Here is a 25,604-nt window from a genome sequence, read left to right on the forward strand (position 1 = left end):
GCGACGTTGCTTAGCAGTCACGAGGGGCTTGACTCGCGCTTTCACCTTGGAATATTCTAGACGCTTCTGGATTTTGCGCTGAACTGTCCTTACAGAGACATTTCTAAGGAGCTTAGGGTTCTTTTCTTTCAATTCCTTTGCAGTAATTGAAGTATTAAGGTCCAACTGACGCCTTAAAAGCCTTAAAGTCTACATAGGAATCTTCAAAGACCTACCCGCGCTGTGTTTGTGTTCGGGAACGTTATCATCAGATCCAGCCTGATGCCATTTTTGGAGAAGTCGCACCACTGTCTTCTCATTAACACCAGTAATTTCGACAATTTCTCGGTTTCTTTTACCAACTTTATGTAGTTCAACAACTCTCACAATATTATCACGGCTGGTATTTTTACCATACATCACTCTAAGGGCGTGGTAGACGCCGACACTCACTGCACACAAAGCACAAAAACAAAATATTTGGACTGCCATCAAAAGAAATGCTCCTTATAGCTGACAATTGGGCACTAACTCTTTTAAATCGTCACCAGTAGTGCGTGGGTGGATGAACAAAAGGTGCCAATTAGTCATTTTGTCCCGGCCAATTTTTTGGCGGGAAATATCGATCTATTCAATTATATACATGTTTATAATTATATTAGTAGTCCTATTAATATTCTATATAATCCTATATGATGAATATATATACTATATCCTTATATATATATAATATATTATTATATATAGAAGTACCTTGGAGATATCGAAAGGCTCAGCTTACGAAAAACTTGAGATACAAAAGCAAATACGAAAAATTTAACGGCTCTACATATGAAAAGTTTTCAAGATACGAAAGGTTTCTGAAAGTCCGAGATTCGCCCGATATAATTTTTAAGAAAATCGCGCCGGCGCGCCGCCATCTTAGTACTAGTAGACTCACCACCATCCTCCTGCTCTCCCATTGGTTCCTGATGCTAGTCGTGGCCATGCATCCTTCTCTCCTATTGGCCACGTCCCTCCCATCATGCATCTACTATGTACACGTGGTGGCGTGCTTCGGCCACTCGGTACCAGTATTGTTACAGTACGCACACGGCATTCGTTTTCGGGATCGTCAATGTGTACGTTATTTAATAAAAAAAGTGACCAAGATCTCTCACATGGGATAAGTGATCAAGGTCTCTCTCATGGGATAACTGGAAACTTTGCAAGATTGGTAGAATATCCACTCCCTGCTGAACAGAGGGTGTAGACCAATCATTCACAACATGCATACCAGTACGTATAATCAAGGCACTTCAGTTTATGTTGAAGGTCAGCAGCCGAACATCAGTACCCCCAATCAGTTGCAGAGAGAGCATTTGGTTTTTGAACAGGGTTTTGATGGACACCAGGGCCAACAGAGTCATGAGGTGCAAAAAAAGAAGCAAGTGATAAAAAACAGAAAGTTGAAATTCTGTATAAAAAAAAAAAAAAACCCTAAGTAAAAAAAAAAAATTTGTAGAAGACACCCCCCGAAAAGGCTCACACAGGAACATTGTGTACGTATATTTTTTAAAGTTTATGTACGTACATATGTACAAAAGAAAAAAAAATGGCAGAAATTAAAGCCGCTTTTCATAAAGTGCAATCATTTATAGAAGACACCCCCCGAAAAGGCTCACACAGGAACATTGTGAAAAGTAGGCAGAAGCAATCTTCCTTGGATAGTTACGTATGTATGTAGCCTCACTCGAAAGGTAAGCTTCCACATTTTACGTACAGTATATTTCTTGTTACCATGTACACTAATACGTATACACTTTATTTACAGGTTATATTTTGCATTTTTTTATTAATTTAGGTATTGAATGGTCCAAATTGTTGTAGTATTTCATTGTTTATAGGTCAATTTAGCTTTATTATGAAATTTACTGGGGTGTTTTTGGAGGGCTCGGAACAGATTAGCCATTTTACATGTAAAATGTGGTCCAAGATACGAAAACCTCATGATACGAAAGGCACCTCGGAACGGATTAATTTTGTATCTCGATGTATAATATACATATACTATACGATATATAATATATATATATATATATATATAGTATATATATATATATATTATATATATATATATATATATATAATATATATATCGGGTAGATATAATACACACACACACACATACATATATACTATATATATATATTATATATATATATATATATATATATATATATATATATAATATATATATATACACATATATATATATATATACACACACACACACAGCACACACACACACATATTATAATATATATATATATATATTATATATTATATATATAATATATATATATATATATACACAAGTATATGTTTATATATACATGTATGTATATATATATATATATATATATATATATATATAATATATATATTATATATATATATATTATTATATATATATATATATATATATATATATATATATATACAATATATATATATATATATATATATATATATATATATATATATATATATATACTATATATGTGTGTGTATGTATTGTATGTATTATTATATTATATATATATGTGTATATAATATTATAGTAATTATATATATATATATATATATACTATTATACAGGGCGGTTGTCCCCGGCTTTACGAGCGGTTCCGGCCTTAACGAACGGTTCCTGGCTTACGACGTTCCGAGGTTACGACGCTTTTTCTTAAATATTCAATGGAAAAATCCGTCCTGGGTTACGACGCTTGTTCCGAGGTTACGACGCTGACGCTTCCGACGCTCCGAGTTAACGACGCTTTTAAAAAACGCATACTAATGATAAAAATCCTTTATAGTTTAGCACAGTATATTAATAAAAATAATTTTGTTTCTGGTTAGATTACAACAAAAATTTTGAGGTTATGATGATTTTCGACACTTTTTATATCGTATTTTTCTATGTTTTTTAGTGACGCCTCATATGCGGAACTAGTTTCCGAGCGAATGAATACATACTAGCTTGCGGTGCGCAAAGTTTACATATAACAGTCCAAAAATGCAAATAATGAAAAAATAATTGCTTGTTTCCAGTAATAATAACAAAACGAAGTTTCTGGTTAGATTACAATGCAATTCCAAGTATCCAAAGAGAGAGATTATCCAGTAATTTGATCAGAGAGAGAGAGAGAGAGAGAGAGAGAGAGAAGAGAGAGAGAGAGAGATGAGAGAGAGAGGCGTCTTCCGACGCTCCGAGTTAAGGACAGAGGAGTGTTCGTTTCGTTAAACTGCCTCTGACTCATGCCAGTAAATGTTTTGTTGATACTAATAATATAAGCCTATTTAAAGATACGTTTACTTTAATTAGTCTATATGATACGTAAATAGTAATCAACTGTTCTTGTAGTCCTCAAGATTTGGCAAAATCGAAGTATCCAAAGAGACACATTATCCAGTACACTGGAACCTTGACATACGAATTTAATTTGTTCCGTTACCATCGTCGTATATCAAAACAGTTGTATCTCAAAGCATTTTTCCCATTTAAAATAATGTAATATGTATTAACCATTCTAGCGCTATGAAACCACACCTAAACACAGCTAAATTACATATAATATACACAATTTATACACAAATAACGGAGTATAACACACATAATGATAAAATAACATAGCAATGTGATAAATGATAATAAATGTTAATAAAATCAATTAAAAAAAAGAAAGGAGTTTTACTTACCACAACGAAAGATGACGTGAGGCCAGCAGGGGGAGGAGGTAGGGAAGGGTGGCAGGGAACGATTTGTTCTCTTTTTATTTACGTATGTACACTAATAACTACGTAATAAACACAAATGAAATAACATTGCTAAACTAATTTTTATTTATTTTTTTAACCAGTTCATAGTTTAGAAATAATGGTGATGCCTTTGGAAGGTTTTTATAGCTTCCTTCTGTTTGATGATCGTGGATATTGCAGAAGGATTTCGACCATACTCGTTTGCCAAATCGACGATACGAACACCACGTTCCATGCTTTGCTATAATTTCATGTTTTGCTTCCATCGAAATAATTCTCTTGGGTTTTTTCTTTCTTATCACCTGCTTTGTCCTTATCTTTGGGACCCATGGTTAATAATAAAATAGACAAAATAACACGAAAAATAGGCACAAATACAACGAACTAAACAACGACGTATTAACGATGCAGCACCAACAAACAGACTGAACGCCATTTATCGGTCGCCTATACAACTATCACATCGTAAAATCACATCTCAAATATTTCGTTGTATATCAAAGCATATATTTTCGCAAATTTTCTGTTGTATCTCAAAACATTCGTATATTAGGGCAATCGTATGTCAAGGTTCCAGTGTAATTTGATCAGAGAGAGAGAGAGGAAGAAGGGAGAGGAGGACCCGGACGAGAGAGAGAGAGAGAGAAGAGAGAGAGAAAGAGAGAGAGAGAGGTCTAGGCAACAATGGTCTCGGGGATTGACGTAACGTTTATTTTCTGAACAGATATGACAGAGAAGTGTTCTTTTCATTAAACAGCCTCTGACTCATGCCAGGAAATGTTTTGTTGATACTAATATATAAGCCTATTTAAAGATACGTTTACTTTAATTAGTCTATATGATACATAAATAGTAATCAACTGTTCTTGTAGCCCTCAAGATTTGGCAAAATCACTCCAGGTTGTACATAAAACTTCAAGAATGTAGTGTCACCAGAGGATTACAATAGTTTTTACCTTCAAGAACCAGCATTTTTTTATGAAAATAACTCCAGGTTGTACATAAAACCACAGGAAACAACATGTAGTGTAACCAAAGGATTACAAGTAAGGTTTTTATAACTTTTTATTAGTTTAAGACATATTTCCAAACGTCGTTCCGGCTTACGACGATTTTCGGGTTACGACGCGTCTCAAGAACGGAACTCAGTCGTAACCCAGGGACTGCCTGTATACATATACATATATATATATATATATAAAATTTATTTATATATGTATACATACATACATACATACATACATGTGAATATATATATATATATATATATATATATATATATATATATATATATATATATATATATATATATATAACGTATTGTAAAATTATTTGAGTATTTCATGTTATGGGCCCTGTTCAGCTTTGCATTTTTAATATTAACGTAATTCGTTTATCTTTGCCTTTGGTTTCTGTTGTCAGTTATTAATGTAAGTTAGTAATATCTTTTGACTTTTGTCTATTTTTGGTTTCCACTTTATTATTTAATCACCTCTTTTAGGTGGTGGTTCGCTGTTAACCATTATTGTTGGACCCTCCTATCAGTTTGTATGTTTTTCTTCTGTTTTTCATATTTGCAAGCGTGTGTTGGTGTGTCGAGCAGTTACCAGTGGGCAGAGGGAGTTTTCTTCAATGTCGTGGCATTTGAAGGAAATTTAATCTGCGTACGGCCTCCAGACAGAAGGATTCTTGGACGCTCAAGGCATTTACAGCAGTATCGACAACTTTATTGACTCCAGTGTGAAGGGAGAGACTTGGTGTTTCTCCTGTTTGGCCTGAATGAGACGTAGTGCTCAGATATCTTAGTTCAGTGGTCCTAAAAGACGATCATTTGTGTGTGCCGTTGCACTGCCTTTGCCTCTCTCTGTTCCAATGTATTCTTGAAGTCGTCATCCGGTGCTTCAGCTGCGGAGAAGTGTTAGCCTCCATTAACATATTTCTTTATTATTAGCCTCGTGATCAATGTCATGTTGGTGGGCTATTGCTGACGTGTCAGTCCAGGAAAGTTTGACCCTACGTGTGTGACCCGTAGGGTTATGAAAGTATTTCATCAGTATCAACGTGTTAATTATTGGATCGCCAGTCTTCGTTATCTATTTATAATGACGAAAGTGTGTATTTGTGGTTTGTTGTTAGGTGTAGGGCATTATTGTATTTAGTTAATTTTAAGGATTCTTCTCTCAGTACCCTTACCTGTTGTGTGTTTGTGGTACTTTGTCATCGTAGTATGTTTGTGGATTCACACCTTCCCCTATAGCTTTCTCTACTCCTGTTGGTATGATCGTTAGCTAGGAGATTGTGTTTATTGTTTGTAAGGTGTGTGGCCCTTTCCTTTTCAGGTGATTACATAATTATAGTGGTACCCTTTTGTATATAAATATATTTGTTTATGGTTAAACAGATAGTTTATTTTTGTCCTTCCTGTTAACATCTGAGTTTCATTTTTGCTGTTCCATAGGCTACCTCTCCACTTAATTAAGGAGGTGATAGTTATAAGGTGGATGTTTTGAAAGAAAACTTGATTCGTTACAATATGTGTATATATATATATATATATATATATATATATATATATATATATATATATATATATATATATATTATATATATATATATATATATATATATATATATTTACACTTGGCAACGTACCAAGAGGTCAAATATTAAATTTTCCTATAAAGGTTAATATATCTAAGGAAAGCAACAATGTATCATTATAATAACTACATCAGCACAAAGCAGTTCTGCTATATCCTTGCCCACTAACTCATGTCTGCTGTGTCACAGCGTACCTACGACATTGTAATAACGTCTTCCACAGTAAGAGGAGTGTCACACTGTACACAGGCTAGTGCAGTTCCCCCATCTAAGACTACATAATGTAATTTCTACCCTAAGGCTGGAATCCAGATGGCCAATGTTCAATAAATTGTCTGATTTACTTGTACTTTTTATCGTTGGTCAGAAGACCACGCACTTGCCATTCATTTTTTTTATATGAACGAATACTAGTCCATTTCATAACGGTAGCGGGAATATGGTGGAATAGAATGTCATCTTTAGTAATGACATTTCGTTTCATGGTCAGCAAGTTCGTTATCTACAATGCCTACTTGGGCAGGGACCCAGCAAAAAATGGACTAATTTGAATTTGGAAGCAAGCCTATACAACCATTCTTGAATATATTGAATAACTGGAAGTTTAGGGCTATGTTGCTTAATGGCCATGATTGCACTTTAAGAATCTGAGAAATATAGTAACTGTAAGCTACTACAGGGTAGTAGAGTAAAGACAATCTCAAGAGATTTGGCTAATGCACTTCATTCAGCTGTAAAAATAGAGGCATTTATTTGGTAGTTTGCCAACATACGAGATATTACTATGAACAACAGCATACCAACACCACTTGATGTTTTTGATCCATCAGCGAATAGTAACAGAATCTGAATGCATCTGATCATGATCAAGAAAACAAGCCTTCATTTCCTTGACATAACTAATTTTTTTACAGTAGCTTTTTGTCAGACTGACGGTTCTGGAGTCAACCAAGGAGGCAACTTTGAGCAATGCATTGCCTTAATTTTTTGGTTTTTAACAGACACATTGTCAACAGCAGCATTAATTCTTACATGAAAAGGTTTGGATGCTCTAGTATTTTCAAACTGATGTGAATCGTTTTGGTTAAGAATGGATGATGCAGGGTTTTCAGGAAAACCTCTTAATCTGAACTTGTATCACACTCCCAGTTCCTCTCGATGTAAATCAAGAAGCTTTTCAGTATCAGTATAGAAGCTTTCAGCTAGTGATGTCTTAAATGCACCATAGCACATTCTTAGACCAGCATAATGAACTACAGTAGTGCCTCAGGTTACGAAATTAATCCGTTCCAAAGTGGCCTTTGTAACCTGATTTTTTCGTATCTAGAACTACGTTTTACATGTAAATTGCCTAATTCGTTCTTCCATCCCCTAAAAAATACCACAGTAAATTTTATAATAAAGCTAAATTGACCAATAAACAATGAAATACAACAATTTGGACCATTCAATACTTAACCTAACCATTATGGTACCTGTAAATAAAGTGTATTAGTGTACAGGGTACAAGAAAGTGTGTGTATATGTACGTACATATGTAGTAAAATGTGGAACCTTACCTTTCGAGTGAGGTGATATCCGAAAGTGGCGACAGAGGGGGAGGACTAACGGCAGAAAACATGAACACTTAACTTTACGAAACACATTAAAAAATGGCAGAAAACTTTAACACTTCTTGATTATCTCCATCTTCGTCTCCATAAAAAAACATCCTCTTCTTTCTATGAACTTCAGCAACTTTCTTGGGACCTATGGCCAATAACCTAAGTCAGTAAGTTCACACACAACACGATAAAGTAGCTTACAGTACAACGAAAGTGAAATCACTACCACGAATTTACATTAACAAACGAAATATATGTGAATGAACGAATTCCAGAGATGTTTACGATAATGCTGCCGCAAAAAATGGTCAAGGAATGCCTTTACATAGAGGCATGATGGGACAGATGCTGACCAATAGGAGAGCAAGATCTTACGGTGGTGACTAGCATCTGGAACCAATGGGAGAGCAGAAGGATGGTGGCGAGTGTACTGAGTTGGCGGCGCGCCAGTTTAAAAATTGTTCTCAGCAGCCCAGGCGAATCTTGGACTTTACCCTTTCGCAACCTTAATTTTTCGTCAAATCATATAAGTAACTGTAAAAGTGACCCTTTTCAGCACCCCAGTTAAAACCTGAGACTATTTTTAAGATGTTAAGGGATTTCTTTACCTTAACCTTTAAACGCCAAGCAGGTATTTCCGAATGTATCTCCGGTATGCCGGCGGGGTTCGCGAGTGAGCGCCGAAGCAGAATTTTTTTTTTTTTTTTTTAAATCACAGCATGCTTAGTTTTCCCAATTAAGAGTTCATTTTTGGCTCCTTTTTTTGTCATTGCCTGAAGTTTAATATGCAACCATCAGAAATGAAAAAAAATATCATTATCATATATAAATATTGGAATATATGACAGCGCAAAAAATTATTTCATATATAATTATACAAATCGCGCTGTGAGCAAAACGGTTAAAGCTAATGAGTTAATTATTTTTTGTTGTATTGTACACTAAATTGCAATGATTTTGGTATATAACAAATTGTAAAATGATCAAAGCAACGCAGGGAAAATATTATCACAATATGATGCATGAATTCGTAACATGCGGACGTAAAAAAAAAAGTTTTTAAAAAAATTCACCATAAATCAAAATACTGTGCTAGAGACTTCCCGTTTGTTGCAAAATGAAGTTAATTGATTGAATATTACTAGACTGTAAGTGTTGTAGCTTACAATTGCAGTTTTCGACCATTTCGGTCGAGTTAAAGTTGACCGAAGGTCGAATTTTTTCTATTTATCAGGATTTATATAAAAATATTTCAAAACTGATAAAAGTTACAACCATGAGTTATTTTTTGTTGTATTCTACATGAAATTATGCACATTTTCATATATAAAACTTTATGTAACAGCTAATATAAAACGGTGCAAACATTATGACAATCTGACGAAAGAATTTCTGATTTTTTCGGCAGTTACCGCACGGACGTAAGGAAAATTTTTTTTTTTTTTCAAAAATTTCCCATAAATCAAAATATTGTGTTAGAGACTTCCAATTTGTTGCAAAATGAAGGTAAATGATTGAATATTACTAAAATGTAAGTTTTAGCTTACAATTGCATTTTTCGACCATTTCGGTCAAGTCAAAGTTAACCGTAGGTTGGAATTTTGGCACTTAATGTGATTTATATGAAAATATTTCAAAACTGATAAAAGCTACAACCATGGGTTGTTATTTGTTGCATTCTACATGAAATTGCGCACATTTTCATATATAAAACTTTATGTAACGGCTAATATAAAACGGTGCAAACATTACGACAATCTGACAAAAGAATTTCTGATTTTTTCGGCAGAGTTACCGCGCAGACGTAAGGAAAAATTTTTTTCAAAAATTCACCATAAATTGAATATTGTGCTAGAGACTTCCAATTTGTTGCAATTTGAATATTACTAGAATGTAAGAGTTTTAGCTTACAATTGCGTTTTTCAACCATTTCAGTCGAGTCAAAGTTGACCGAAGGTTGAAGTTTTGGCACTTATCGTTATTTATATGAAAATATTTCAAAACTGATAAAAGCTACAACCATGGGTTGTTTTTTGTTTTATTCTACATGAAATTGTGCGCACATTTTCATATATAAAACTCTATGTAACGGCTAATATAAAACGGTGCAAGAATTACGACAAAGTGACGAAATAATTTCTGAGATGTGTCGCTGATGCTTTTTAGTGCGAGAAGCGAGAAGAGAGAAATTCGCGCATGCGCGCCTGGGTAACGCTTGTAAACAAAACAACAGCTTGATCCGTGGACTCCCAGCATAACTCAAGGCGCGATTCAAAATTTTTCGCCAAGTAGGCCTATAACTATTTTTCCGCAAATATTTTTAAAAACTTTTTTGAGTAGACGTATTTTACGTCAATTAAGCACCCGAGAGACAATTTTCGTCGACATAAATACGTCCAATAGGCATTTGAGGGTTAATTTTCAAGGAGTCAACATAACTAGCCATGTCGGCTTCTTACCAAAAATAATCCCCAAAAACTTCACCTCTTCCTCATTTGGTATTAGTGTGTCTTTCAGCTTAAAATTTGGGACGGTTTCCTTCTGAATACTCCTAGTAAAACAAACTGCCACAGTTTTGGAAGGGGAAAATCAAAAAAGCCTTTGTCATCAGCCCAATTGCTGACAGCATTAACTGGCTTTTGCTAGAAATTACAGGCTACAATAGCACCATAGCTAGTGACATATATAAGCAAGATCATCTACAAACAATGATGCCTTTACTGGAGGTGAGACACATTCAACAATACTGTTTATAGCCACAGCAAAAAAGTTGACAATCAATACGCTTCCTTGTGGGATGCCTTCCTCCAGTTCAAAAGCAGTAGGCAAGGTATTTCCAATTCTAACTTTAATATGCCTATTACTTAGAAATGAGATGATGAAATTTAACATATAACCTTGTATTCCTTGTCATCAAACTGCTTAATAATACCAAAACACCAAGTAGTGTCATAGGCTTTTTCAAGATCAAAGACTCCAGTGGTCTGACTTCATTTTGAGAAACCTTGCTGAATTTGGGATGATAATCTTACTAGTGGGTCTAGAGTGGAACGATTTCTCCTAAAACCAAATTGGACAGATGACAAACCATATTTATCTGGATGGCACATTAGTCTAGAATTCACCATTTTCTCAAACAATTTGCACACACAACTTGTAAGAGATATTAGCCGATAGCTTGTGGCAAGATTTGTAGGAAGATGTGGATCTTTCAATGGTTTCTTAATAGGAACAACAACTGCAATCTTCCAAGAAGGGGGGAAGACGACCACTTTCTCTTATTTTGTTAAAAGATTTTAAGGAGATAAGATTTTGCTAAATCTGGAACATTTTTAATTTAAATTCTGGGAATTGTGAATCTTATAATGCCAAGTTAACTTTAAGGGAATTAAGGGATGCTTTATCAACTGAATCCACATCCCTTGGGAATGATAGCCAGAGTTTACAAGATACTGTGTAGCAATTGTGATGAGGTTTACGTTGGGGAAACCGGTAGATTCATCTAGCAAAGATTAGCAAAACACAAAAGATCAGGGCGATATGCATCAGAGAACACAGGGATTTTCCTACATATTAGGGACAAAGGCCATACTATCAACTGGCGTGGGGTGGAGCTGATTTTCAAAAGTAGCTGTCTGTACAAAAGGAAAATGCTGGAATCTGCTATCATCAATCAAACCAACAATATGAACCTGTCAGGAGGACACTGGAAATCGGATGACATCGACGAACCAATCCTTAGGCAGCTCCTCAAGCAGGTTTGTTTGTTTGTATGGTGTTTTTACTTTGCATGGAACCAGTGGTTATTCAGCAACGGGACCAATCACTCCTCAATGGAATGGCCGAGAATCGAACCCGCGACCACCGAGGTGGTACGCAAACACCATACCATACGCCACCGAGGCGCTAATCTCAAGCAGGTGTCCAAGGACACCTTCACTCTGATCTATCTCCCTTAACATAATGGAGTCCCTTCCAGCAATATTGATTAATTTAACTCCCTCCACATTATATCGCCATCAGAGTACACTAGTGTTATCTTCTACTGGTAGCCATAATATAAGACAAACTGTATCCAGGTAATAAAAGGATTAAATACTAATTACTAGTTATACTTGATATTTTTTATCAGTCAAATTTATGCCATTTAAATTTTTTATATAACCCTATTATATGATATTTCAACTTTTGAACCTTTAATTTAAAATAACCAGAGAACAATAATGATTTTAGTAGCAATATTATTCCCCTAAATAACAGTAATATGGAGGTAACAGGTATTGGTATCGGTATCAGTACTGGCTTCAAAAATTAGCATTTGTATCAGTATCTGCCAAAAATTTGGTATCGATGCATCCCTAAAACACACACACACACAAAAATCCAGTAAGTTCATACAGCTCAAGGAGGATGGGTGCCATATTTTTTACTTTGTCTGATTTATTACACTGTACTTCATTACAAGTTTAGTTGACTATGGTTGTCATACATGTTATAACACTACACAAGAAAATATTTTACTTTATCCGAGTTGATGTTTTTCTAATCACCATAAAAATATTTAACATTGAATTTCATATATACATAACTACTTTTAACATTCTCTCTCTCTCTCTCTCTCTCTCTCTCTCTCTCGTCTCCTCTCCTCTCTCTCTCTCTCTCTCTCTCTCTCTCTCTAACTATATATATATATATATATATATATATATATATATATATATATATATATATATATATATAATATATATATATATATATATATATATATATATATATATATATATATATCTATATATGTATATTATATATATATATATATATATACATATATATACATTATATACAAATATACTATATCATATATATTATTATATATATATATATATATATATATATATATATATATATATTTAGATAATTTATAAGCAATTGATCCTACAGTACTAATAATTGGGTGCATAGGTTTGTTTTCCTTATGAGTTTTGACTAAGCCATATAAATAAGGTAATGAGGAACACTTTACAGTTAACTTACACAAAAGTTCTTTTTTATCTTTAAGAATTTGTTTGTTATTGATATTAAAGTTTTTTATTACTTGGTCCAACGGATTTTTTGCAAGTTTTTTGTAAGTTATTTCATCCTCTAGTAAAGTATGCATGCGTGATATGTAGTCAGTTTTGTCAAGAACCACTAAACTATTGGATTTATCAGCCTTGGTAATGTGTAGCTATTATCATTCTTAAATTCTTTTCTTCTTTTCAACTTTTTCTGTAGCGAGCGGGGAAGTTATTTTCATGGTAGGCATGCGTAGCACTATATGTCATGCCTTTGATAATGTCTAAATGATTTTGTGGTAGGTCACAGTATTTTTCAAACTTATATAGAGATGTCGCTATTGATAAAGCTGAGGGTTTGTTACAAATAAAGAAAGACAACCAAAAGCCTAATGCGCGCACTGCATTATCACTTATCTGTTTGCTCAATAAATTCACCACACAATCACTTCTAGCATTATTGGTCCAATCACTGTCGTTGATAAGGTTGTTTAATTTTTTGTCCAGTTTTCTAGTCAAAGTGTCTGTAGTTCTATGAAGTTTTCCATATATTTCTTGCCTTAATGCGTGTTTCCAATCAGCATGACATATAGTGCTACGCATGCCTACCATGAAAATAACTTCCCCGCTCGCTACAGAAAAAGTTAAAGAGAATTGAAGAATGATAATAGCTTACACATTACCAAGGCTGATAAATCCAATAGTTTAGTGGTTCTTGACAAAACTGACTACATATCACGCATGCATGCTTTACTAGAGGATGAAATAACTTACAAAAAACTCGCAAAAAATCCGTAGGACCAAGTAATAAAAAACTTTAATATCAATATCAAACATATTCTTAAAGATAAAAAAGAACTTTTGTGTAAGTTAACTATAAAGTGTCCCTCATTACCTTATTTATATGGCCTAGTCAAAACTCATAAGGAAAACAAACCTATGTGCCCAATTATTAGTACTGTAGGATCAATTGCTTATAAACTATCTAAATATCTTACTAAACTGTTATCCCCGCTACTAGGAACTGTATCTAATTCACACACGCGCGCGCGCGCCGCGCACACACACACACACACACACACACACACACACACAACACACACCACAACCAACACCACACCCACACACACATATATATATATATATATATATATACACATATATATATATATATATATATATATATATATATATATAAATATATATATATATATATATATATATATATATATATATATATATATATATATATATATATATATATATATCTATATATACATATATACACACATAAATACATGATACAATAGTAATGCTATATCGATAATATAAATACCTATAAATATATTATATTAAATATATATAACATGCAATATTATTATATATATAATATATATGTATATACATATATAATAATATATATATATATTATATCTATCTCTTCTAATATATCTATATTAAATATATATAGTTATATATATCTATATATATTATTAATGAAATATATATATATATATACTATATACTTATATTATATTCTTATATGATATAATATATATAATATATCTAATATCTCTATATCACTACTTCTCTCTCTAAAATAGCTATATCTACTATATAATTATATATATATTATATCCATCATTATCTCTATCCATATAATCGCTCTTATGCCTACCTTTAATATCCTATAATATACTTCTATATATAATTATTATATATTCTATTCTATCCCCTATATGAATATATATATCCATATATATACTTATAATCTACTCTCTCTCGAATATCTCTCTCTACTATTAATATATATATTCTCATATCTTATTCTCCTATATATATACATATATATATATATATAATATAATCTATTAGGTATTGGTTGTCAAGGATTTTTTGCTAGAAACAAGGAGAAAGAAATAATCTTTAACCCAAGTTTCATGCATCTATGTTACACAAGTCGCCCCTCCCACTTAGAAAAGAACCCATTCTATCCATTCTCCCTTTCTCTTTTGAAAAGCTATCCTCTTCTCCCATTGGTGCTTGGAATTACCCCCTACAGAGCGACCTCTTTAAAAGGCCTGGAGAGCAGCAGCCCAGCCTCAGAAGACTCTCAGAAGACGCCAGGTCCTAGGCTAAGTCAGACTGCTGACCCCTTATCAGACGCCGCTGCCCGGCGGCCCCCCCCCCACCCTCCTGGGCCTACTTTTCCATGCTTTGGGAAGCCCAAGTATATTTTTAACAGTCCATAGTGTTGCGACTTAGAGAAGGAGACAACCAGCATCATCTAAAGGTACTGTACGGGAAATTCCATTTCAACCAGGGAATTGTTTTATCTTTGTCTGTATTTCATTTCATTTTCCAAGGAAACTTGTGCAGTGTTTCATTCCCGTTTGCCATCTGGGCTCAATTCTGTAATTACTCCCCTGTGATACCAGTAACATCCCCCTAGTGAATTAAAGCCACGAAATAGTTTCTGTTGTGAAAATTTCCCAGTCATTTCATTTACCCCTGAGTGGCCTTTTGATTGAGAGAAACTGTGAGTAAAGTTCGTCCCACATGTGCCCTGCCTCATGCCTATGCCCCTCTACTTGCAGACAAACGCTGTGCCTGGCTGTGGTAGAACTTGGAAGTCCTTCGAAGCTTGCAATTTTGCTCCGTTGCAAAATTTTCCTAACCACATGACCGGGCTGCTCCCCCACGTGTTCGGGTAGACTGAGAGAAGTTCTCCTACCCTTGTGTTTCCTGGACCTCTGTAAATTTATGTAAATACAGTGCTTTTAAAACTAGAGTCCAGCTTTTATGTAAATTCCTCCCTCTTCAGTAACCCTGGCCTTATGCCTGGGAAGTTTAGTTTTCAACCCTTTTTTTCCTTGTTCAAACCCCTCGTCCTAGAATCAAGGCCTACATTTTCAATGTAAATGTATAATAATATAATATATAATAATATAATATATATATATTATATATATATATATATATATATATATATATATATATATATATATATATATATATATATATATATTATATCCTTTAATGAAAAAAACAAAATATCAGTGAAACATTATTTCAATTACAGAATCCAATTTGTAATCTGCTTAGACTTCATGAAAATATCAATGAAACATTATTTCACTTACTGAATCCATTTCTACTGTGCTTAGGCTTGGACGTAAAGACCACAGTTTTCTCTCTCTCTTATATTTGATTGAAAAAATACAGTAATTACTATATCTTAATGAAAAGATAAAGTAATTAGTATATTTTAATGAAAACGTAAAGTAATTAGCATATTTTAATGAAAATAAACTGTAAAGTTTTTGAGGATGATGGTTTAAGATATATTTGGTGTAGGATGACAGTTTCAGGTGTACATTTGGTGTTTGAACTATTACAATAAGTTATAATAATTTTTAGAGGGCGGTCTTTCTTGTTTCAACTATTAAAATAGGGAGTTACAAGTATTTTGAGAACAACAGTCAAGTATTTGTGGATTTTAGCCTAACCGGATTTCAATTTTCCTTCAATAAAGGCTAATTGTAGTTCAGTGGAGAGGAAACATTATTCATATGTATATGTTGAATGGATAGCAGGCACCAAACATGTACAAAATAGATAAAAAGGTCTACAAAAGCAAAAATGATGCTTATTTTCAAAACCTTACTTGTGCTATGATATCTCTCCCAAAGAAAGTTGCTAAGTTGACTGGGGAGCTACGGTGTGATCCACCTCCCACAGACATTAAGGGGACTTGCAACCCACCATCTGAAATGCAACAAAACATTTTACTAAATACTATAGTAATACTACTATATACTATAGCAAATACTATACTATCTTACTAATATTATATGCATCATGTTTTCTTATGCATATTTTGCCATGTTGTTGAATGTGGTTGGCAGGAATTCTCATCTGAATGAACTATATTTTGTTAATCTGATTGGTAATTATTATATCAGTGAACATGCCTAATGATAACCCTAAATCACTAGTGCACTTATGTAAAACCTTGGCTCACTAACTAATCAAAAAGCTTAAAAATTCTGACTACTGTACATTACAGACATATGAGCATGTTTTGCATTTACTTATAATGTACTTATACTAATGCGATGCTCTATTAGATTCACCATTATGATAAAAAATGAGTTTAGGAAAACAAGCAGGAGTTCACAAATACAAAAAACTTATTATATTGGACAATGAAAAACAGTTAAGAAGCTCAACAATGGTATACTCAGTAATGGTATACTCAACACTGGGCAAAAACACAGACTAATCCATACATGTTTCATCCACGGAAAATACAGCTAAATGAAAATATGATTACCTTTGACCCACACACCAAAACAAGAAAAAAAGGCATATCAATGCCTAGAATATCTGTTAAATTGAAAACAGGCCTCTGCCTAAGTGACCACTGCCAGTGTTAATGTAACTGGAGTGGAGGCTTGTGCATAGGATCTTGTTTGACCCCCTACATAAAACACATGTTCACCTGCATTAAAGGAACAGATTCGGACTAACATTAGGCTTATATTCTAAAAACTAAGTGGTCCTCAAGGCCATTACATTTGAGATGCATCACCAGACGAGATTCATTTTTCCTCGATTAACCCTAATATTACAATGAATTAACCAAGATGATTTAGTAGGGAAAAATGTTTGATTCTGTGCATGAAATACAATATTGTGAGAGTATACTGGAATAAAGTATGGAATCATAGGTAAATTTACACTCACCTTTAAAGGAAACTACAGTGGTACCTCGAGATACGAAATTAATCCGTTCCGAGACGGCCTTCGTATTATGAGTTTTTCGTATCTTGGAACATATTTTACATGTAAAATGGCTAATCCGTTCCAAGCCCTCCATAAACACCCCAGTAAATTATATTTCCAGGCCTAAAACACATGTTCTAGGGTTACGACGGAAGAAATGTGTCTCCAAAAAGGCAAAATACTGTACATACTTGAGTAATATTCAACTGCATGTAATGTTCAACCCCATTTTTACTGCATATATTAGGACTTTAGCATATGTCCCTTAGCAATAAGCCTAGCCTATGTTAGCGGTTGCTACTGTAGCCTAGTCTATGATTCTGACATCTAAACCTAAGAGCTAAAAGCTTAGAATATGCCAATAAAATGTATAAATAATCAGTATGTACTCATTTCAAATAATTACTAGTTAATCATTAACTATAAAACACAAACAAAGAAAAAACAAACCTTCCAATCGATTGTTTACATTCTTACGAGTATTGAACGAGCGCCAAGCAATCATTTTTCCTATCACACAGTAAGCCATAAATTGTCATTAATATCTCTCTTCAACTAATGAAACCACCAAACAGTATAATAACCACTCATTTCTATTCTTTATTCTATCTTTACCTAATGGAGATACCGAGTTACTAACAGCTGTAATGAAACATGCATAATACGTAACGTAATAATAAAACAGAAGAAGAATTCTAAAAAATACCTATTTGTTGGCAGACTGATTTATTTTATATTTTCTGATATCTAATTCACAATTTTTTTTAATTAAATGTATTGCATGTACTCATTTCAAATAATTATTAAGTAACCATTAACTATAATAAACAAACAAAACAAAAAAAAGCTTCCAAACGTCTGTTTACATCCAGCACTTACTAGTATTGAACGATCGCCAAGCAATCACTTTTACACAGTCAGCCATAAATTTTCATTATCTCTCTTCAACTACTGAAACTACCAAACAGTATGATAACCATTCATTTCTATTCTTTATTCTGTCTTTACCTAATGTTTTTTTTTTATTAAATGTATTGCATGAATAAGTTTTTCAATTTACAGCAACCTTTTACCAATAGAATACTTAAAGCACAAGGGGTAGATGCTGACCAATAGGAGAGCAGGACCTTATGGGGTGACTAGCATCAGGAACCAATGGGAGAGCGGGAGGATGGTGGCGAGTTTACTCAGTTGGTGGCGCGGGAGTTTTAAAATTGTTCTCGGTGGTCCGGGCGAATCTCGGGACTTTATAGCAACAACCTTTCGTATCTTGAAAACTTTTCGTATGTAGAGGAGTAAAATTTTTCGTATTGGCTTTCGTAACTTGGATTTTTCGTAAGTTGAGCCTTTCGTATCTCGAGGTACTACTGTAAATCCAATTTACCATAAATAAACAACATTTATGTTACTGTTACAGGCCACCAGGATGACACTATGATTCTGTTTACATCCACTTATTGCAATAGCTGACAGGCTAATTGCCAACGTGTTGTACGGAATTTTTTCGTAAGTTTGTTATTTATAATAAAATATTGAAAACAAGCCAAATTAACAGTCTGTTATTTGACTCTGTCACCGAGTCTTCTAGATCTACCTCATTCACGGCATTAGGCTGTCTTATCAAAATTAAGTAGCGCAACACACAAGCGGACAAACTATGGACTCGATAAAGGTCATGCCAAAGATATATGGGGGTTTTAAACACTCAATCTGTGGGACACAAATAAAAAATGTTGCTTTAATTATGAGATGGGATACAAAAAGCATTTCATGTTAAATACACATTATTTCTGTAGAAAAGAAATGGTATACAACAGGTGTTTCATATTATAATGCTTTTAAACAAGCAGAACACATAAAGACACTATAATATTTGAGAACACTATCTACCTGTTTGCTATTATGCCAAATGCATTCTCCACTGTATGTCTTGTTCTGCTCAGTCAAAAATTAAAGATGTGCTCATGTGCTGTCAGATTTTGTGCAGGGTATGGTTTTATCATATAATTCTCCAGAGAGAAGGCATCACCTCCACTGAGGAAACAGGGGACTTGGGGGCTTATCTTCACTCTCGCTTGGTAATCTTTCAGGGGCAGGCAGATTGGCTTCATTCCGACGAAGCATTTTACACAGCTGTGTCGTAGCAAGGACACCACCATCTAACTCGGAACCTATGGCACCTACATCAACATACATGAACTTGTAGACATTGTCAACTACTCCAAATAGAATTAGACAGTGGAATTTCTTATAGTTATAGTAATGAGTTCTTCCTTTCACTGGAAAATTCCAGCATTCTTCAAAATCACGGGGTACTTCCTTCCATTGCCTTGATGTCAGGTGTAACTGCACCACTTCATCTGCATTCGCAGTCACTATGGCCGTATAAGATTAAGGCACAATACCGCAGATTGTGTTGGCAGTTACTCGGAACTGGAAGGCCAGGCTCCTGTAGGATCCTCCAGTCGCAAGGTAACACAGGGTAATTGCAACACATGGGCCTGGCTCAATGGGTCTTCTCCAGAACATGAGTTTTTTCTTGATGCAAGGAAGACACATCCAATGATTTCATTGAAAAGCTCCTCTGTAATCCTAGTAAAATTCTGGTACAGTCGTGGAGTTTCAATTGCCACCTCTCTCATCATGTTGTCATAGTACCCTTTTAACTTTCTTCTTTGTAAGTAGGGTCACATCCAACAACTCCTTTTGGATCTTTTTTGCTTCTTGCGCTTTGTTCCTGCAGTATTTTCATTACTCTTAACATCAACATGGCATAGTAATGATTCACCGTGGCCAGTGCAAATTCAGGATCATCTACACTGCCTAATATCAGATCAAGATATATATATATAAATTAAATATGAATATATATATATATTATATATATATATATATATATATAATAACTATTTATATATAATATATATATAATATAATAATACTTATACATACAGTGGTACCTCAAGATACGAAATTAATCCATTCCGAGGCGCCCTTCGTATCATGAGGTTTTCGTATTTTGGAACACATTTTACATGTAAAATGGCTAATCCGTTCCAAGCCCTCCATAAACACCCCAGTAAATTATATTTCCAGGCCTAAAACACATGTTCTAGGGTTACGACGCCGATCCAACGGAAGAAATATGACTCCAAAAAGACAAAATACTGTACATACTTGAGTAATATTTAACTGCATGTAATGTTCAACCCCATTTTTACTGCATATATTAGGACTTTAGCATATGTCCCTTAGCGAATAAGCCCTAGCCTGATTTGTAGCGATGCTACTGTAGCCTAGTCTATGATTCTGACATCTAAGCCTAAGAGCTAAAAGCTTAGAATATGCCAATAAAATGTATAAATAATCAGTATGTACTCATTTCAAATAATTATTAATTAATCATTAACTATAATACAAAAACAAACAAAAAACAAACCTTCCAATCGATTGTTTACATTCAGCTCTTACCCATCTTGCGAGTATCGAACGAACGCCAAGCAATCACTTTTCCTAGCACACAGTAAGCCATAAATTGTCATTAGTATCTCTCTTCAACTAATGAAACTACCAAACAGTATAATAACCATTCATATCTATTCTTTATTCTATCTTTTCCTAATGGAGATACCAAGTTACTGACAGCTATAATGAAACATACTATACGTAACGTAATAATAAAACAGAAGAAGAATTCTAAAAAATACGTATTTGTTGGCAGTCTGATTTATTTTATATTTTATGATATCTAATTCACAATTTTTTTATTAAATGTATTGCATGTACTCATTTCAAATAATTATTAAGTAACCATTAACTATAATAAACAAACAAAAAAAAGCTTCCAAACGTCTGTTTACATCCAGCACTTACGAGTATCGAACGATCGCTAAGCAATCACTTTACACAGTAAGCCATAAATTTTCATTATCTCTCTTCAACTACTGAAACAACCAAACAGTATAATAACCATTCATTTCTATTCTTTATTCTATCTTTACCTAATGCTTTTTTTTTATTAAATGATTGTATAAGTTTTTCAATTTACAGCATCCTTTTACCAATAGAATACTTAAAGCACAAGGGGTAGATGCTGACCAATAGGAGAGCAGGACCTTATGGGGTGACTATATATATATATATATATATATATTATATATATATATATATATATAATATATATATATATATATATATATATATATATATATATATATATATATATATATATATTATATAAATATATAAACAGTAATACCCCAAACTTATGCGAGGTTAGGTTCCAGACCCCCTCATATTAGGGGAAGTTTCGCTTAAGTTTGGCAGTCTCTAAAAATACTAATAAATGCTTACTTCTAGAGTTTGAACACTAAATATGACCCTAATCTTAATCCCTAGGTATTAAGCTAACTTTTAAATTAAAGTTACTGTAATTTGATTTAAAAGTTAGTTTAATACATCGCCCTTAATAAAGAAATAACCGGTTGGTGTAAAAGTAGTTACAGGAATTACTATGTACATACATATCCGTTTTCATATGTATACTAACATTACCCCTAATTCATGGCATGCCATTTTCTTTTTCTCTTAGAGTAAAAAAGTTTTCTTTGGTCACTAAGTAAACTTTCTAAGTCTGTTATAACGAAGTTAGGCACACAGTTCAATGAAATAAAGAAAACATGTACGTACATATGTATTGTTTGCAGAGGGTGAAGGTAAAATTCAATCAATTTAAAATCATGAACTAGTGAAGAGGGATAACTATGAGAAAGAGCGAGAGAGAAATACGTACGTCATGTGAGGTAAAACTCTGGAGGGGTATAACCTTTAAAAAGTGTGAATAGGATCATCTTCTGAAAGTACATTAACTGTATGTGCTGAAATTACGTAACATAGTACTTACAGATTGTACTCGTACTTTTCTCCAAAGTTAAGATGATAATTTCACAGAACGACAACTCTTTTATGTCTCTGATTTATTTTACTAGTTGATCATAAGGGTCTTATATACTGACAAGCACTGTGAATTACGTACTGCCTTTGTACATATTTGCAAAAATATAAATAGCATACACAAAATCTCCATACTGATTTTACACTTAAAAGCATTATAACATAAATTAGTATACTAGTACATACTTACAGAAATTAAACAAAGTTTCTGAAGGGATATCTTTGAAAAATTCAGTAACTTTGTGAATGGGTATTGCATCTTGTAAAAGTATGTATATGCACTCACTGTAGGTGCTGTAATTACCTTTGTATCATATTCATGCATGTACAAAAATAAAAATAATAAATTTTTAATAAATATATACAAAAATGCTTTAAAACTTAAAAATTTACATAATAAATTAATCATAAAGACTTTTGCAGGGTTTTGCAGTGTTTCTGGAGGTTCACAAATGTTTGCGCTATTGTGAAGAACTCGCATATGATAATTAGTTAGGTTCAAATGAAAAGTTCGCGCTATTGTGAATTCGCCCAACTCTAATTGTATAAGTTCGGGGTAGTACTGTATGTATATATGTATGTGTATATATGTATATATATATATATATATATAATTACATAATATATATACATAATATATTTGATTTGAGATAGGAGTTGGATTACACCAGGGTCGGCACTTAGCCCATTCGTCTTCAACATTGTGATGGATGTAATGACTAAGGATGTTAGAGAAGCAGTGCCATGGTGCATACCATATACAGATGACATTGTGTTGTGTTCAGAGGGGAGAGTGTGGAGTTGGGGGGAAGGCTGGAGAATTAGAGAGCAGCATTTGAGGAGAGAGGAATGAGAATAAGCTGATCAAAAACCGAATATGTGTGTTCCAGTATTACTGAGGATGGTTGAAATAGCATAAGATTGGGCGGGGAAGAAATAAAGAGAAATAAAAAGAGTACAGAAGTTCAAGTACTTGGGGTCCATATTAGAGGATAGTGGAAGCATGGACAAAAAGGTGAGACATCGAATTCAGGCAGAATGGAATAATTGGAGGTCTGCATGAGGGATCCTCTGTGACAAAAAGGTTCCTCTGAAATTGAAGGGAAAGTTTCATAAGACAGTGGTTAGACCAGCTATGTTATATGGAACAGAAACAGCAAGTATGAAGAAACCAGAGGAGAAGGAGATTGATGTAGTAGAAATGAGAATGTTGAGATGGATGGCGGGAGTAACAAGGGAATATAGGATTAGAAATGAGTATAAGAGGATCGACAAAGGTAGTTGAAATATCAAAGAAAATACGGGAGGGAAGGCTTCGATGGTATGGACACCTGTTACGAAGATAGGAACATCATGTTGGAAGACATACAATAGAAATGGAAGAGCGGGATAGAAGGAAGAAGGGAAGACCAAGAAAGAGATAGATTGATTGTGTAGGAGAAGATATGTTATGAAAAGGAATTAACGAGAACGATGCACAGGACAGAAATTGATATAGACGCCTCATTCACAAAGGCGACCCCATATAAAAATGAGTTAAAGCTGGGAAGAAGATGCATAACATCTATCTATCTATCTATCGATATATATATATATATATTATATATATATCTATATATATATAATATATATATATATATTATATAAATATATATATATATATATATATATATGTATTTGTTGTACATGTATCTAACTAGTAAAATAACAAGGACCTGTTAAGTTTTTAAGAAGTAATGTTCAGTATTATCAGTTCTGAATGGGTGTGATGAACCTAGGAGGTGAATAATTTGGTCTTTATTCTCAAAGTAAATAAAATATATATGCTATGATATGATATGATATGATATATAATATATATATATATATATATATATATATATATATATATATATATAATATATATATATATATATATATATATATTTATATATATATATATATATATATATATATATATATTATATATATATATATAATAATACTTCAAAAATTAAACAAACACTTTCTGCAGGGGTATCACAGCTTTGAAAAATGCAGTAACTTAGCGAATACATATCAAAGCTTGTAAAAGTACACTACCTATACATGCTTTAATTACATGTAAAACAGATTGTACTAGCACTTTTCTCTGAGAAAGTAATTTTCATATAAGAACACTAATACACTCTTAGTTATGTCTCTGTTTTAGTACGTTAACAAATTCATTTTACCAAACCAGCATCACTGAACAACCTAGTGACGAAAACTTTGCAAATTACAGTAACTGTACTACCTTTGTATCATATTTAGGTACAAATAATACAAATTTTCCATACCGATTTTACACTTAAAAAGGCATAAAAACTTTGAATGTACTTCAAAAATTAATTAAACACTTTCTGCAGGGGTATCATCTTTGAAAAGTGAAATAACTTGGCAAATGGGTATCATATCTTGTAAAGTACAATAACTGTATTTGCTGTAATTACCTTCGTATCAAATCAATGCATGTACAAAAATCTCTACTTCCTCACATCTATTCTCGAGATAACAGCCAATGTTTATATCTACCTTAAATTTCAACATTCTGCAAACACAGCAACCATTTCTACAGAATGCAACATTTTTAGCCTTGATTCTAGTAGAAAGCATCCTAAGAAAAATTAATGTACAGAATTGTAAATGCAGCATGAAAAATCAGTAAGTGACTATATACAACGGCAGCAAGAATTGTGACAAGAGCTTGAACGTTCAAAAAACACCTGGTACTGAACAGTCATCCAGGTCAGCCATGTAATCATCATTTGTTTGAATGCCAACTTGCCTATCAGTGCAGAGATATAAG

At 33.3% G+C, this 25,604-nt stretch overlaps 1 protein-coding gene across 8 annotated transcripts in view; it reads right to left on the reverse strand.

Moving 5' to 3' along the window:
* Positions 1-25,604, reverse strand: part of LOC135224510 (myb-like protein P) — an 871,197-nt gene that overhangs the window by 18,784 nt on the left and 826,809 nt on the right. For all 8 annotated transcript variants that reach the window (XM_064263552.1, XM_064263551.1, XM_064263553.1 and 5 more), the window contains one exon: positions 16,704-16,804. In XM_064263552.1, coding sequence (XP_064119622.1) covers positions 16,704-16,804 — 101 coding nt within the window. The remainder of the gene's footprint in view (positions 1-16,703; positions 16,805-25,604) is intronic.

The sequence above is a fragment of the Macrobrachium nipponense genome, chromosome 12, assembly GCF_015104395.2.
Source record: "Macrobrachium nipponense isolate FS-2020 chromosome 12, ASM1510439v2, whole genome shotgun sequence".
Classification (NCBI taxonomy): Eukaryota; Metazoa; Arthropoda; class Malacostraca; order Decapoda; family Palaemonidae; genus Macrobrachium; species Macrobrachium nipponense.